The sequence below is a fragment of the Dermacentor silvarum genome, chromosome 1 (genome assembly GCF_013339745.2).
Source record: "Dermacentor silvarum isolate Dsil-2018 chromosome 1, BIME_Dsil_1.4, whole genome shotgun sequence".
Classification (NCBI taxonomy): domain Eukaryota; kingdom Metazoa; phylum Arthropoda; class Arachnida; order Ixodida; family Ixodidae; genus Dermacentor; species Dermacentor silvarum.
Window position 1 is genome coordinate 175585262 of NC_051154.1, and position 17776 is coordinate 175603037.

Consider the following 17776-nt stretch of genomic DNA (forward strand, 5'->3'; position numbering starts at 1 on the left):
AGTGGCAGGCGATGTTTATGTGCAATCCGTCTGTGGTCCCAAGCAATCTTGTCAAAACGCATTGCAAGGCTCATTTACAGATATTCCTTCAAAATAACATTTCCAGTACTCTAACTGGCATGAGGCATATCCTAGTGCATAACATACACAGCTAAGAGCGCCACGAGAAACTTTTTTATGTGCTGAATCGTTCTAAACGTTATTGCTGCCGGAATGTCTCTGTGCATACAGACAACAGAAATGCAACAAAATAGTATAGTGTACGTAAAACTGTGTCCTGATGGCGCGCCACTATATTCTCAGCATTGTGTCGTGGCTGTGCGTTTCGTGCATCTAGCAAAAGCAGTTCACAACTCGTGAGCTTCGTTGCATATACAGTCGAATCCACCTATAATGATCTATCGGTTATAACAATCTATCTAGATAGTCGCCGATGGATTTTTCAGACTCCAAAAATTTGGACTTGTTGGATATTCCGGACTTCATAAAGGCACCGTCAGGGTTCCCATAGAGGTAATGCATTTTCGTGACTGATTTTTCGGACGAATTTAGACCCAAAGTTTGATTTTTCGGACTAAATTGCTCGTTTCGAGCCACGCTACCTGGTCTTGAAGGCCGCCATGTTGGATTTTCCGCTGGCTTGCCCAGGCTTGGCTTCCAGAGGCCCGCTTTATAGCCTCCAAGATTGGGAGACGCACGCTATCAATAAAGAGCGCACGCCATCCTCCCGTCCGGAGGCCATGCCCGCTCTTCTTTAGCTGACAGTATGCTGTAGGAGACGACACTTTTTCTTTTTTCTTTCATTTTTCGGTCAGCACTATCGTCATAATCACTTTGCGAAATCTGTTTTTATTATTATTTTTTTAAAGTTCAGTTGCTATTTTGCACATGGTTTGTGCGCCTTGGAGACGTGTGCGGCTTCGCATTTGTGTGATCGGTGCCACCTCCTGTGCCTTCGCGAGAGGCAAGTGGTGAGAAGCATTGCCTCCGTGATCAGCTCCAGCAGCGTGCTGTAGCGAACGGTGGGCTGCCGGAGCTGATCGCGGAGGCCACATGTGAAGTAATGGGGCTTGTTTTTTCGATCTCCATGGCGATCTTGTCGACTGTATGCGGAGACGTCAGTCTTGCGTGAATCCAAGCAAATCTGATCGCCTCCAAGCGTAATATGAGGCAGGGCATTATTAGAGTTTTTTATGCCACTCTAAGCATAATAAATTTTCTTTTTTAGGGTGAACAAGTTTTTTGGACTGTTTGATTTTTCTGGCTATTTCTCGGTCCCCGCGAAGTCCGGAAAATCGGTCGGCGACTGTATAACAATCTATTGGTTATAACGACCACATTTCGGTGCATTTTCTATTTTCTGACCCTCCCTATGGAAACCGCTTCCAGATATAACGAATGTTTTTTAAATCGCCCTACTGCTACAACAAACACTTCAAACCCGGTCACGGTAAAAAGAGGGCACACACGAAGTACCAAAGCACGGAAGCGCGGCCAAACTGGGTGCACAGCAGCGCGCACCCCGCTCCAGTTAAACTGCGACGATGATGCGGCCTTCGAGATGAGCGAGCGACCGCTTCGCCGATTTCGGTAGCCGCGAAGAAGGTCACGCATGGTCACATGTTATCAAGGCACGCCTCCAGGGCAGAGGCGTGCCGCATACAGCATAAACGGCGTGGTGCGGTGCATATGCTGGCCCATCTGCCAGTGCGATATTGGATGCCATGACGGCGTCATGCTCATTTTTGCGTAATTGCTCGTGTGGCACCATGTGCATTACATGCCTGTTTCAACGACTTGGAATGACCATCTATGTCTTGCCACTGTTATGATCGGCTTGGAACTCTGCATCTCAATTGTGGGAAACCAAACGCGCACACGTTCCCGTGTCAGGGCAATTATCTTCATCCCCAAGAGGCAGTTATGATCTTCTAAAAACTCTACCTCTCAACTGTGGGAAACATGCCCGAGCGCTTTACCTATGACGAGAGAATCACCTTCATACCCGAGAAAGCGTTGCCCTTCTGCGATCTGAGCAGACGTAAAGGCGAGCAACCAAAGGAGAGGACACGAGGGGGGAGAGGTCGTCAACTTGACAACCCGCCAAAGGCACTGACACTTCCACAAGTTTGCCGAAGGAGACATCGGCTACACCACAAGACCGCGAGGGGTGATTTAAGGCCGTCCTGGTCCTGGTCCTCCTGGTGGCACCCTGCGGCAGCCGCGCGGTATCTACGCTATGTAGCTGATCGCAGCTGCTAATCGCAGTAGTGTATGGGAATCCGCTTTATTACGAAATAAAGCATCCAGAAAAGAGTGAGGATCATGGCTTCCGTTGAAAAGAGAGCGTTTGAGAGAAAGGCGACTTTGTGCTCCGCTTGCGCGCTCCACGCACTGCGTACGACGGCAAAACTTGGCTGAGATGTTCACAGCAGCATATGCTATCCGCGGGCTGCTTTTTCACCAAGCCCAAGGGGTGGTTCAGGACCTCTTTAAAGGGGCCCTGAACCACCCCTCGGGCTTGGCAAAATAACATCGGGTGGCAGTAGCAACGACATTTATGCAGCGACATCCCGGCCCCTGGGATTATCATCAGCCGGCCATTTTGGTGAGGGAATCGTGAATGCTGCTAGGGCAGCTGCTGCTGCAGCAGCTGTTGTTGCTACACGTGTCACAGCTGGATCAGTTTTTTGCTCCTCTGCAGCTACAGCTACAGAGACTCCAGCAGTAACCCCTGCTGCAACTACCAGTAAGTTGGTATTCGAACAAAGGCATATATTTTTTCTTGGCTATAATACAGTGGACTCTCGTTAATTTGATTCCGGTTAATTACATTTTTCACATAACTCTTTTTTTTGCATGGTCTGTCAGTGTGTTTGTGAATCACCTGTGGGCTTTCGAAAGTTATGCTAGGTCACGTGACACCCTTAATCACGTGGTCTGACGGGCCCTACGTGGGTGCTATTGCACAGCTTCATCGCAGCCCGTTCATTTGGTGTCCATGTCAGTATGGTTGGGAATCGGGAATGAGCTGGCAAATGTTACGTGAGGTCACGTGACACCCTCTTCCACGTGATCTGAGGTGCACTACGTGGTTATAATTGCTGAGCTTGTTTGAAGCTCGTTCATTTATATCCATGTCAACGAGGCTTGTAGAAAACTAAATATGAGATGTCACATGATGCGTTTTTAAAACAGCCTGTTTTTATCAGCTTTAGAAATCAACCGTTTGTTGCTGGATGCCCCCTTTGTTTCAATGCATGTCAGGACAGCCATCAAATAGCTGCGTTTTGCATGACCTGTTCATGGCAATAATACAGTAAAACCTTGTTACAAGAGACACTGAAGGGATCCGGGAAACATGTCTCTTGTAACCAAAAATTCTAAATACACTGAGCAGTTGAACTAAATCACTTTATTGTACATCATCATCAAAGTGTGTTTAAACACATCTACGTACTACACATAAAGTTGTACGCACTTACGTCGTACCCACGTCACGGGGGCGACATACCGCATTTGTTTAATTATGTTGAAGGCGGGAGTGCATTTCGGGATATCTCCCCCCCCCCCCCAAAAAAAAAGAAGAAAAAAAAAAGTATGCATACCATTTATAAAGCGATAAAAATGAGCCAAGAAGGGAATTCATCTGCGGAACCCCGATTAACGCAGCCGTGTGCTAGCCGTGTGCGGAAACGGTGCACAGCTACTCGGTACCGTACAACTCCTCTGGAGTCTAATGTCCGCTGACAGGCGAACGTAACACAAGACGCCGCGTTCGTTTTTCTTTCTTAATTTATGTCGGCTGTCTTGAGACCCGGCACAAGCGTGCTTTTATGACAGCTCCCCTTCTACTGTTCAGTTCTGCGCAACCTAGTAAGCGCACGAGCGGGGAAGCGGGGTGGGGGGATGCGAACTGTGGACAGGGGATAGCCGCACGAAATAAAACGCGAGCGAAGAGCGAAGTGTAAAGTCCCGACATGGCGAAGATTCACAGCAAGATAACCGGGCCGGTCGCGTATCCGACCGAATCCGCTCGGCGCTGGTGGGCTCCCGACAATTCGAACAGAGCTTTCTCACTGAAACATGGCGATGGCTCTGCAGTTCGACTACCAGCATACAAAGCGACCAGCGTCGCGGGCGCTGCGACGGAAATCCAACTCAATGGTACTGTCGCAGAGTCAGTGTAGGAGCGCGACTGTGATTATAAAAGCATAATGACAAAGGTCGGTGCAATTTGTAGTCGCAACCATGCGAGGAATGACATCCAGCTGCGGAACGGAACAGAATTGACCCAAGGAAATGAAAATTGCAGCGCATACCGGTTGGTACTACGTTAGCCGCGTTGCAGGAGCGTGTCTGTTTTGTGTCTCTTCCGAATAGTGAGGAATTTACTCTAGGGACCTAAAAAAGTTGTCCTTAGTAACCGAGTGTCTCTTGTAACCGTTGTCTCTTATATGTGATGTTAACATGGCGAACATAGGAAAACCAACCAAACCGTTTTCAAATGTCTCTTATAACCAAGTGTCTCTTGTAACTGTCTCTTGTAATGAGATTTTACTGTATAATGTGCGTAACAGTACAATATTTTGGTGATCTATCGTGCAGGAAAGGCATTTTTACTGGATATCAAGTCTCTTTAGTTGTGTTTGGTCAGCGCAAAATTATCTTATAACATTTCATCATTATTTTGAACTTCCTAGAACACCTCAGCAAATGCATCTTTACTTCGAATTAAGTTCACCAGCGTGAAGATTAAAATACGTGGCATGTAGGCTAAATCTTTTGGCACTGGGATTAAATATGTGGCACCTGAATTAAATTGACTGGCACTTAGGTTAATTAGAGCGGGAAAACCTTTAGACTAAGAGCTATAGAAGAAGCGCTCGTGTTTGTGGGAATGACAAGCCAGCAACTACAGCAAGCGTGCTTAACATGTTTGCCTTTGCGTTTACTGGATGAAATGAGTTAAGCTCATGTGTTGGCAGAAAGCACTGAGCTGAGTTTGGTCAACATAGCCTAAACTTCGGGTGGGTTCACAGTCATGGTTGCATACGGCCACCTGCACTTTCAACAGCTTACATTTTTTTTTCCCATGAAATATCTGTATAACAGTACTTAAAATGAACCGTTTCCTGAGATGAAACTGTTCTAATCTTTTCAAGGACCCTGCTCCTCCGTCCTCTCGTATGCTTTATCTTTGAGATTTGTTAAAGGGACCCTGAATCACCCCTCGGGCTTGGTGAAATAACATAGTCTGCGGGTAGCATATTGACGCGAGACAGAAGAAGAAGACCGGCACCGAAGCAGAGGTCAGCATTAGACCGGCACGGAGGAAGAGGAGGTAGAGGTTGCTCCTCGCCTTCTTGGCTGGTTGCTGCTACGCCTGTGCTACTCGCCTATTTTGTAAATACTTGTAAATATACGTTTTCGCGCAACATTTTCTGGTGGAGGTGCTGGGTACGCTGCCTGCTCATCGCCATCACCCAAGCACGGAACTCCGAAGTGGTCGCCGCGTTGTTTCCTCGGTGATGGCCACTGAAGCACGCACCGCGCCGGAACCTACCGTGCAGCAGCCGTCCCCGCCATCTGTCATCTTATCGCTTCCGCAAGATCCGGGCACCTTCTCTGGCACAGATAACGTGGACGTCGAGGACTGGATTGCATGGTATGATCGTGTCAGCAAACAGAACAGATGGGACGATACGCTTATGCTGGCGAATGTGATATTTTACCTGAAAGGAACCGCGCGCGTCTGTTTCGAGACGCACGAACACGATCTGACCAGCTGGGATGTTTGCAAAGAAAAACTGAATGATTTGTTCGGCAAGCCCTTGGGTCGTCAACTAGCCGCTAAAAAAGAACTTGGCTCCCGTGTGCAGTCATCTACTGAATCATACATTTCGTATATTCAGGCTATTCTAGCGCTTTGCTGTAAAGTTGACGGTAGCATGTCCGAAGCGGACAAGATCGGACACATACTGAAAGGAATCGCCGATGACGCATTCAACCTCTTAGTATTCAGGAACTGCGCCACCGTGGATGCTATTGTGACACAGTGTCGGCGATTCGAACAAGCTAAATCCCGCCGTATCGCCCAGCAATTCACCAGGCTCCCCAATACTGCCGCATCGTCATCATGTGAGGAACCACTACCTACGTCACAATCGCCGGTTTCGAACACTTTGACACGGATCGTTCGACGGGAACTAGAAGCAATGTCACCAGCCCCTCTCGTGCCCGATGTCTCGACTGCCAACCAGCCTATGGTTTTATTGATTCAAGCCGTGGTTCGACAGGAGGTCGCGAATTTGGGACTCTCCTCTGTGTGCGCTGTTGGCGTGCCACCAGTCACACAAGTCACACCACCAGTTCCACCAGTCGCGCCGCGGAACCAGCCCTTTTACTCGCGATACCGCAATCCCGCTGAGTGGAGGACGCCGGATGATCGCCTAATATGTTTCGCGTGCTCTCGAGTTGGGCATATTGCGCGACACTGCTGGAGCCGTCAGACGTCACCGACTGGCTGGAGCACCCGGAACCCTCGTCCTGAAGGCTACTCCCGTACAACATCGTCGCGCTCTCCACCGACTGACACGCCTGACGTCGACACTCGCACCAACGTGTACAGCAGGTCACCTTCGCCGCGCGATCGCCGATCTCGCTCACCACAAGCCCACCGATTCCCTTCGCCGCAAGCCCGCCGTTTCCCGTCGCCTGCCAACTCTGGACGCTACGCATCGGAAAACTAACGAGTGCAGCGCCCGGAGGTGACGCTGCATTCTCGACCCGGCCTCGAAATCCTCGTCTGACAGTTCCTACCCGCTCTAATTTGCTCGAAGTCCAACTCGACGGTGTTAGTGTTATGGCCCTTGTCGACACTGGTGCACAGATCTCGGTGATGAGCTCAAGTCTTCGTGAGAAGCTGAAGAAAGTCCTGACACCCGCCCTGCTACGTACAGTGAGAGTTGCCAATGGAAGCACACCTACTGTTGTTGGAACGTGTACTGCCCGCGTTGCTATATCTGGCCATACAACGAGCGCTCAGTTACTTGTGCTTGAGCAGTGCCCATACGACGTGATCTTGGGCATTGACTTTTTGTCGACACATTCAGCCCTCGTCGACTGCGGCACCGGTGTCCTGCAACTTGAACTCCCTTCTGCCCCAGAGACTCTTCCTGCTAAACCTACGCAACTGTGTTCGTCAGAGTACGTGCGATTACCGCCCCAATCCACTACTTATGTTCTTTTGACGCCCTCTCTTGCTGTCGCTGACGGGGATTACGTTGCATCCCTTATTACTGACGTTGTCTTGGCACACAATGTGACCCTATCCCACACGGTTGTCGAAATTGTCAACAACGAAGCTTATCTGCCTGTGCTGAACTTTGGCTTATCCGCCCGTGTTCTACCATCCGGAATTGCGCTCGCAACGTTGGCATCCCTCAGCAACTGTCAAATATCCACGCTAACATCTGAGGTGACTTTGCGTCCGACGTGCTCAGCGGGATCCTCCAGCTTGCCTACCAGTGAATTCAACAAAATGATAGCCGCGGACCTTTCACCTGCGCAGGCTGATGAGCTCTGCCGTGTGTTAGCGTCATACCGGGACGTTTTTGACTTCGACAACCGCCCACTTGGCCAGACAACGGCTGTCATGCACCGAATCGACACAGGCGACGCAAACCCTATTCATCGCCGTCCTTATCGTGTTTCTGCTGTTGAACGGGCGATTATACAAACAGAAGTCGACAAGATGACTGCAAAAGACATTATAGAACCTTCGTCTAGCCCATGGGCATCCCCAGTTGTGCTTGTCAAGAAAAAAGACGGCACCTGGCGTTTCTGTGTCGATTACAGACACCTGAACAAGATCACTAAGAAGGACGTATATCCGTTGCCACGTATAGATGATGCCCTCGATTGCCTCCACAGAGCGAGTTATTTTTCGTCCAACGACCTGCGGTGTGGCTATTGGCAGGTTGCCGTAGATCCTATGGACCGCGAGAAGACCGCTTTTGTGACACCTGATGGGTTATACCAATTTAAAGTTATGCCCTTCGGCCTATGCAATGCGCCAGCCACATTTGAGCGCATGATGGATTCGCTCCTTCGTGGCTTCAAATGGTCGACCTGCTTATGTTACCTAGATGACGTTATTGTTTTCTCCACGACATTTGAGAGCCATATTCAGCGCCTGTCCGCCATCCTCCAAGTGTTCCGCAGCGCCGGTCTCCAGCTTAACTCATCCAAGTGCCATTTTGGTCGCCGCGAAATAACAGTGCTCGGCCACCTTGTTAATGGTGTAGGAATCCGACCTGACCCGGAAAAAATTCGCGCCGTGAAGCATTTCCCTGCACCTTGCTCAACCAAAGACGTTCGCTCCTTCATTGGCTTATGTTCTTACTTTCGTCGCTTTGTCGAAAATTTCGCTGACATCGCCCGTCCGCTCACCGACCTTCTCAAGAAAGGTACGCCTTTCGTCTGGGGCCATCTTGAAGCTCAGGCATTTTCTGCGCTTATCCGCCTTCTGACGACTTCTCCTCTGTTGGCGCACTTCGACCCATCTGCTCCTACGGAAGTTCGGACGGATGCAGTTCGGACGGTCCTTACTTCTTGTCGCGTGTCATCAATGACCTTCTACGCTCATGTTCCACGAAACACAAAGTCACCACCGCCTACCACCCTCAGACGAATGGCCTCACCGAACGTCTGAATCGCACTATAACCGACATGCTGTCCATGTACGTTTCCGCCGACCACCGCGACTGGGATGCTACATTACCCTTTGTCACATTTGCCTATAATTCGTCACGCCACGATACGGCAGGTTGTTCACCGTTTTACCTTCTTTTTGGCCGGGAACCAACACTACCTATGGATACTGTACTACCAGCCGCCCCACAACCATCGGAGTACGCACAGGATGCCATCGAAAGGGCGCACGCTGCGCGTCATATCGCGCGTGACCGCCTTCAGATGTCGCAGGTGTCACAGAAGAACCGTTACGATTGCTGTCACAAGGATGTATGTTACGCTCCTGGATCCTTAGTGCTCCTCTGGTCACCAACTCGACACGTTGGTCTCTCCGCGAAGCTTCTACCACGCTACCATGGTCCTTATCGCGTTCTGCGCCAAGTTACCGACGTGACTTTTGAGATTGCACCGGCACAACCAATGTTATCTTCTGCGCTGATCAAGACTGACGTAGTTCATGTTGCCCGACTGAAGCCGTATCACCCGTCCGCTGATGCTGCACTCTGACCTGCCCGGATGGTGCGCGTGTTTTCGCCCGGGGGGTAATGACGCAAGACAGAAGAAGAAGACCGGCACCGAAGCAGAGGTCAGCATTAGACCGGCACGGAGGAAGAGGAGGTAGAGGTTGCTCCTCGCCTTCTTGGCTGGTTGCTGCTACGCCTGTGCTACTTGCCTATTTTGTAAATACTTGTAAATATACGTTTTCGCGCAACAATATGCTGCTGTGAACATCTCAGCCAAGTTTTGCAGTCATGCACGGTGCGTAGAGCCTGCAAGCGGCGCGTGAAGTCACTTTTTCCTCAAATGCTCTTTTCAACAGATGCCTTCTCCTGACTCTTTTCAGGCTTTATATTTCATCATATAGCAGATTCCCATATGTGGCTGTTATTTTCCAATAGCTGACAGCAATAAAGAAGGTTGTTTGGATCAGTGCATTTCTTCCTACTGTTACTGCGTATATTTATTGACGCAGTTTAATAAGCAGACTAAAGTAAGTGAAAATCTGCGTTTCGAATTTTGATAAGAATTACATACTTCCAGAAATGCAACTATCATGCTATATCTCCAAATATCTGCTATCACCGACTCTCTGCTATCTCTTGGCTGTGCCCGCCCACGTCAGAATGAAACTTTGTCCACAGTACTTATCAGTGTCGTAGCCGTTGGGTCTCACTGATTTCAATTAGTTTTGAACACTCAACTAGCGTCTACCCACGCAAAACTTAAGGTCTGACCACATGAACACCCACACCTGGCCACTACTGGTGTTAAGTTCGACGACATTTACTTGAATATTTTACTGGTATGCATGTAAATGGGCATAGGAGGACATGACAGAAACATTTCCGTATGTGTGTATAGGCCCGGGGAGTGCCGCGCGCTATCGGCTCGCAAGATAGGCCGTTTAGAGCGGGGTGGCGGGCGTCGCTGAGCCGATGGTCATGGATCACATGTGCAGGATGTTTCAAAGCGTCAACCGCGGCAAACGGGTGCCGACAAGCGCTGCACTGGCCGATCGTCACTGTTGTCGCCCCCGGTGTCGGGGGAGCAGGACAAAGGATATAAGGGCACGCGCCGGCAGCGCTCCTTGTGAGGCTAATGGGCAGATGGGAGTCGCGTCGCTCAGGTGGTCTTCGTCGCGTAGAGCAGGCCGCCGCCTGTGTGCAAGCAATTACACGGCGCATCCTCTAGTTTGCAGCTTGCTCGAGTGCATGGGCCGGGTAACAAACGGATTCAAAATGGAAGGGAAATTCGTTTCCTGGCTTTTGTTGGTGTACTTTGTTGTTGCTGTTTGCTGTTACTGGTTTGTTTATTTTGATTTGTTCGTGTTTGCTTTGAAGTGAAGCTAAAATGTAGGGATTGGCCAGAGGAAAACGGTAAAGAGCGAAGTGAACCAATAATGCTGAACCAATAGGAGTTACTGAAAGAAACTGTTGGGCTGATTTGAGATAACCATTGGTTCGTGACAGTTGTGTGCTTGTAAAACTGCTTGTGATTGTTAGAGTTGTCCGGCCTACAATGCCGAGGGGCGGAGAAGGGAATTCTTGTGTGAACCGAATGGCTTAAAACGGGGAATTCGGCCATGTTTTGGGGGGATAGCGATGAGAGAGCTGGAGTCGATGACTCCGCAAGCTGTTGGCGAAATGTAAATATGTAAATAAACCTGTACATACAGAGGAGTTGTTGCGAGCCTTGTATGCAACGTGTAGCCTGACAACAAACGGAAGATGAGGACTAGGAGCCCGGATCAACAAGGGTGCCATCAGGAGCAACAACTCCTGGCTACACGCCTTGGCAGACTTCGCTTCGTATTGAGCTGTTGTGCAAAATGCACTTTGCATGTGTCTTGTATCCATCGGTCAAGCTGGTGCAGGACAAAACTTGTCCTCATCATGTAGCATGGCCAGACTGGAGCACGTGAGCGCGAGCGCGCTCTCCAAGCCTGTCGTGGCCATAGTTAAACACTACAGTTGCGTGTAGCTGTGTCTGCAGTGTAGCATAGGTAGCGCGGCCGCCACGGGGTACCGCGACAATCCTGCTAACTGATATCACTTGCGGCTCGCTGAGAACAACAGCGTGCTCTGATTGGTATCTGTGGGTGACTTGACTGAAGGTTAGAGTGACTACATCTGACGAACAGGTTGTCTGCTTTCCAAGTTGCACACCCTCGCGGTGTGTCGCTAACAAGGACGAAACTCATTAAGTTAGGAATCCTTTCAAGGCCAGTTTGGTGTGTGTCATCCAATGCTTAGCCGATGTGCTTGCACGAGTGAACATGAAGATGAGGTTTGTTCAAACCTCAGAAATTGTGTGAATGCTGTAGAAATAAGTACGAAAGGAAATGTGCTACTCATTTCACTCATTACGAGAATAGCGGCATGTAGCTCTGTAGTACACTAACACAGCAAAGGGATGAGACACTGTGAACTCACCCGTAAGCTGAGGGATCGCCTCTGAGTTTAGCATGTCATTGGAGGCAAAATATGAAGTAGTGGCATATATATGAACATCTAAAATCAAATTTGAAAGGTGTGCCACGGTGACGTTCAGTAGGTTGAACGTCACCGCTCCACTGTAGCCTTCGCAGTGCAAGGCATTGAAGAAGGACCAGGAGCACCGCAAAATGGATCAAAGGTATCTTTGATTGCCAATAACTCCGTTTCTGCTGAATCCATTGAAGTACTTTTTACTGTGACTGTGATGTATTTCTGAAATACACAACATTGAATGCATTTCTCGACTTCAATAAAAAGTGGTTCAGGACCCCTTTAAAGGGACTAGACTACCATTTGATGATGGTAGTTGCAAACTGCGTGTGAGCCATTGTATTTCCCTCCCCCCTGACATTTGCTAAAACAGGCTCGCAAACAAATATATATGTTGTGTATGCCTGCAAGCTATTTATCTCTCCTCTGCAGGCCTCCTGCTACGGCCTTGGCACCTATTCTTGGCGAGATACTGCAGCTGCAGACTCGACTGGCTCCACATCTTCAGCGATACCAAGAGCTTGTTCAAGATGAACCAAACACCCAATCCATGACAGTATGACATGTGCCATTTGTGGGCTTCTTGACTAGCTTGCTAGATTGTAGAGTGCACCTAGATCAATGTTCAGCCGGGTTCAGCTTCTTCACTTATGTGGTTGATTTTCGTTTTTTTATTCATGCTTTTTTTTCTGTAAAAGTGAAGTGAAGCATGGTTTCTGCTAATGAACTTCTTTGCATGTGGTGATAGCTGAAATTTAATACAGTCGAATCTCGATAATTCGAACTCGAAGGGGCCCGAAAATTTGTTCGAAATAAACGAAGTTCGAATTAAAAGAAGAACTTATTTTTGACGTATTTGTGCACCATAGCGTTACGTACGAAGGTGCGGGTCGTGGAATAGTATCTCGGAATATCGCAGTGCACAAACACATAGCGTGCGAGGGCTACGAAACTGCCCACGCCGGCCAACGCTCTCATCCCGATAGCGCCTCTTCCTCTTCACAACCACAATCTCTCTCTCTCTCTCTCGCATCCCGATAAAGGCAGTGAGCCAAACTTCAGGGAGCAGGCAACTCCGGCACGGCGACGCGCGCGGAGAGTGTTGAAGGTGAGGGAGGAGGGCGGCAGGGAAGTGCATTTGGCCTCGGCAACCCCATCACTTCGGTGGCTCCCCTTGCCCTCCCTCTCAACTCCCTTGTAGCTCCCTCACCTTTGACTGTCTCCGTGTGCACCCGCCGCCGTGCCGGCGCCCACTTAGCCCGCTCCCCGAAGTTTCGGTTTCTGCCATTGAAGCGAGCGTTGGCCGGAATGGGCCTCCGCGTTGCTTCCCTCTGCGCCGCAGCCGCAGCGTTGGCTGAGACTTCGGCACGTACACGCGTGTTCTGGCGCGGCGCAGAAACAGCGACCTTGCCATTTGATAGAGTGAAATTTTCGCCGTGGTATTTTTTCTTTCTTTTTTTATTTCTCTACGCGGCGTTTAGGGGTCTCGCCTAAGCTTTTGCTCCACGGCGGTGTTGGAGCAATGCTGGTTGGAGGCGTCGACACGTGATTTGGCGTGCTGCTGAGAGCATTGTCGGTGCGCGGTTATGTTCGAATTAACCGTCGCAAATGCTTTTGCGTTCGAATTAGCGAGTGTTTTTGCCCATTGGAATACAGGTAACTTTGACGGGACCACAGCGTCAGTTCGAATTAACCGAAAGTTCGAATTAAGTGTGTTCGAATTAACGAGATTCGACTGTACAGTGAAACCTCGTTAATTCGACCCTCGTTAATTTGGAAAATCGGATCATTCGGACTAGTCCTCTGGTTCCGGCCGGTGTATGCATTATTCAATGCAATCAAACTCTCGTTAATTCGGACGTATTTGGCTGCACATCGGTTAATTCGGACAACTTTCGGAATTCGGCGAGCGAGGAGCGGAAATCATCAGTGGAAATCATCTGTGAATGACAGCAACGCCGGAACGCTTCGTGCCTATTTGTGCCTTTAAAGCCTTTATTCTTGCGTTTACTGCCGCACATAACACCGCGTTGACCGTGGGCTTTCATAATTGCGTAGTCGCCATCCATTATAGCATCGATAGCGGCCGCAGTTTCTTCCACAGTGGTTGCGGCAAACAGTAGTTTCGTTTTCACTCGGTTCGCGCTTCAGTTGCGTGCCTAAAAAAACTGCGTAGTCGTCATCCATGATTGCATGGACAGCGTCCGCAGTTTCGTCCGCAGTTGTTGCAGCGAACGGTGGTTTCGTTCTGGCTCGGTGCGTGCATTGGCTGCGTGCCTTTAGCACGCCGTTCATAATCGCGTCAATAGCGGTCGCGGTTTCCTCTGCAGCGGTTGCAGCAAACAGTTGTTTCGGTTTGACTCTGTACAAATTAGCTGTGGAGGATGAAGAGCACCGGCCACATCGCGATGGACGATCTGTTGGCGATCAGCTCAGTGGCAAAAACATCGTCGGGATGTGCGCACGGTAGTGCAAAGCGTGTCGCAAATGAAGGCGTGCGCTGCGGTCGTGTTGCGAAGGAAGTCGTGAGTCCTCGATGGCCGCTACAAGAGCCAGTGAGTCACGAGATGAGAATTCCACCCTTTGCTCTGCTTTTGTGCAAAATAGCAACAGGATTTGCTCATTCATTCACTAAATAAAGGTGTGTTGACGTAGTAAGCATTTGCTTATTGTTTTCTGGATACCCTCGATAATTCGACATTCGGTTAATTTGGACATCTTTTTCGGTCCCGTGAAATTTAATTTGGACATCTTTTTCGGTCCCGTGAAATCCGAATTACCGAGGTTTTACTGTATTTCCGCATTTTTTATGCATTGATGAAAGGTGATATATGCTATAGTCGAACCCTGCAATAACGAAACCTCGAGACAATGAAATTCTCGCCACAGTGCAATATATTTATATCCCTGGTGAACGCACATATGATTCAATGCATTTCATATCTCTCAACAACGAAACGTTGCTAAGCTGCAATCCCGCATCAGTGAAGTTTGCCTGAACATTAGACCCCATATTATCTACCTGTGTAACGCTAACAGAATAAAAAAAATTGCTCAGATGCAATTTCTACCCACTTAAATTGCGTAAAATACTGTCGCAGCATGCTTGCAGGGCCGCCGCCGTGTTTGTTTACAAAAACAGCTAAGCGCCATAAGTGATTGCATGTGCCAGAAACATATCATGGCTGCTATCTTGTTTGTCGATCGTCTGTTACGAACGGCTCGACCGCATCCCTCTACAAAGAAATCCATGTCCTGCCAACGAGGACTTGTTTATGGTGCTTGAGGTGGTGGCCAGCAGCGTATGCTGCCATGCCTTCGCCCATGATTCAGAACACGGACTGTATTTAGACTCCAGTAGTGATTGTCCAAGAATACACGTCCCCTGCTTCACGAACTCTGGTTTCGGTACCACACAACAAGCATTGCATGTGAATTGTCAGCGGCCTCTACGGGCAACAGCGTGCACTGAAGGAGCACTGTTGCGTGCATGGAAGTGTTGCTCGTACTTTATGCATCGGCGTCTACGGGCGAAGCATTCGTCCAGTGCATGCTGTCACCCATAGACGCTGACCCATCCGGTGCGGAGTTAAATCTCGATATAGCGATAGTATCCCCAAAAGCGATCAACCGAGAATACGACCACTTCTGGCAAATCTTCATGTGAAATGTCGGCAGGGGGTGGCTGACTACTGCTGACCCTGTCAGTGTCAGGAGCTGCCAGTCTGTAGGCGAAACAAAGCTTCACAATTTTTTTTAGTCCTACCAACTCGCAATTTACAACAAGAAAGGCGTAGTTGCCTGTCTAATACAGCTACCTATTCAGACAGTTACTGTGAACAGTTAGGGCTTACAACAGAGCTAGAAGCACAAACAAAAACTAAAACTGCCTTTATGTTTATGATAATGCAACAGAAGACAAAAGAGAACAATGTGCAACCGAGCTGTCGGGTTTTATAAAAAACGAAGAAACTGGTTCATTGATTGTTATTCAACAGAAAAATAAAAAAGCAACAGTCAAGCCTGGGTAAGTCGGGACTCGAGACATCTAGTCAAAAGTCGGGCCAACCTTGCCAAATTTGAACGTGCCCCTGAATCTAATGCTCGCCTAGTTTTTACTTGGTTGAAAGTAAGAAAGTAGTGTGCCGAAAACTTAAAGGGGCCCTGAACACTTTTTTTAACATAGTCTGAAAACAATGCCGATCTGTAGATTAGGCTCCTACGAACATGTGAGAAAAATATTATTGCACTGTATGCAGCAGGGAATTTACAATCTCTTGTCAAAAACAGTAAAAAATCGCTTGCTGTCTCCTTTGTAATGTCATCAGCAGCTACCTCACGAGCAGGCAAGTGTGCCCAACAAGTATTGGCAGATTTCATGATCGCTTGAACATTCTCAGTAATACGTTTATTGCTAATTTTGAGTTAAATAAATGACAAATGTATATGTCAGCTATCTTAAAAAGACCAAAAAGTATTTTATCTTCGCACTTACGGTCTACACACAACAGTTGCACGTAGCTGTGTTTCTAGCTACATCTGCTGTGTGTGACCTCAAATATCGCACCGCCGTGCTGCATGGCGTGGAGGCTGCCACGGGGTGCCTGCGATGAGCCCTCTGGCTGGTTAGACGCTTTGATAACCGCGTGCTGTAATTGGTCTCTGTGGGTGATGCAGCTCCAAGGGCATGGCAATGCGAGGCAGCCCAAGCGTCCATCTTGTGTCGAGAGAGTGACGCGCATGCCTGAACCGGAAAAAGCAAACTAATACCTGTGTCACACGGGCACATTTGGAAGACCTTCCAGTCGACGGCCTTCGAAACGCCACAACTCTATCGACTCAAAGGAGTTGTTGTGCTGCTACACGGCACTTTTGAAAGACCGTTGAGTGGTTTAGGCGTTTCTCGCAAAATTGTGTGGCGCTGCGGATCTTTATTTTCGTTTTCATGTCAATAAAAGTTGCTGTAAACAGCATTAAAACCACGTAAAAGCACTATAATTTCTTTTATGTTTGTTTATGCTTTAAAAAAATTGTTTATACATTGTCATACATATATGTTTAGTCTTTAAGCTGTTGAGTAGCGAAACTGTGGCAACGTATGCCCCACTCGATGCAGCTGCCGTTTCGGTGTGTGTTTACATGTTTCAAACTATGTGCAGTTCACATATATAAATTGGCAAAAATACTTTATTGAATAATTACAGTTGAATCTCGATAATTCGAACTCGAAGGGGACTGAAAATTTGTTCGAAATAAAAGAAGTTCGATATAAAGGAAGGACGTATTTTTGAAGTATTCGAGCACCATAGCACGATGCACGAACGGTGTGAGTCGTGAAATATCGCGGCGCGCAAGCGCATAAAGAGCGCAACTGCCCATGCCGGCCAACACTCGGTTCCCGATAACGGCAGAAAACGAAACTTAAGGGAGCGGATGCCGGCGACGGATGGGCACATGCGGAGACCGTGGAATGTGAGGGAGGAGGGCGGCAGGGAAGCGGATTTGGCCTCGGCAACTCCGCCGCTTACGTGGCAGTGGCTTCGGTGGCTCCCCTCGCCCTCTCTCCCAACTCCCGCGCAGCTCCCTCACCTTCGACGGTCTCCGCGCGCGCCCGTCACCGTGCGGCATAGCCCGCTCCCTGAAGTATCGTTTTCTGCCGTTATCGGGAAGCGAGCGTTTGCCGGACTGGGGCCTCCGCCGCTGCATTAAGGGGTCTCTCCAAAGCTTTTGCTCTATGGCGGCGTCGGAGCAATGCCGGTCGGAGGCGCCGCCGCACGCTACTGAGAGCATTGTCGGTCCGCAGTATGTTCGAATTAACCGTCGCAAATTCTTTCGCATTTGAATTACCAAGCATTTTCGCCCATTGAAATGCACATAACTTTCACGGGACCACAGCGTCAGTTCGAATAAACCGGCAGTTCGAATTAAGCGTGTTCGAATTAGCGAGATTCGACTGTAATAACACTCATATGTAGTGTTTTTGAGCATTTTGGTTTGATTTGGTCTTTCAAACCGTGAGTACGAGCACACTG

General features: G+C 48.9%; 1 protein-coding gene across 2 annotated transcripts in view; it reads left to right on the top strand.

Moving 5' to 3' along the window:
* Nucleotides 1-17776, top strand: part of LOC119436427 (large proline-rich protein BAG6-like) — a 214342-nt gene that overhangs the window by 69536 nt on the left and 127030 nt on the right. For both annotated transcript variants that reach the window (XM_037703272.2, XM_037703275.2), the window contains exon 11: nt 12177-12300. In XM_037703272.2, the coding sequence (XP_037559200.1) occupies nt 12177-12300 (124 nt within the window). The remainder of the gene's footprint in view (nt 1-12176; nt 12301-17776) is intronic.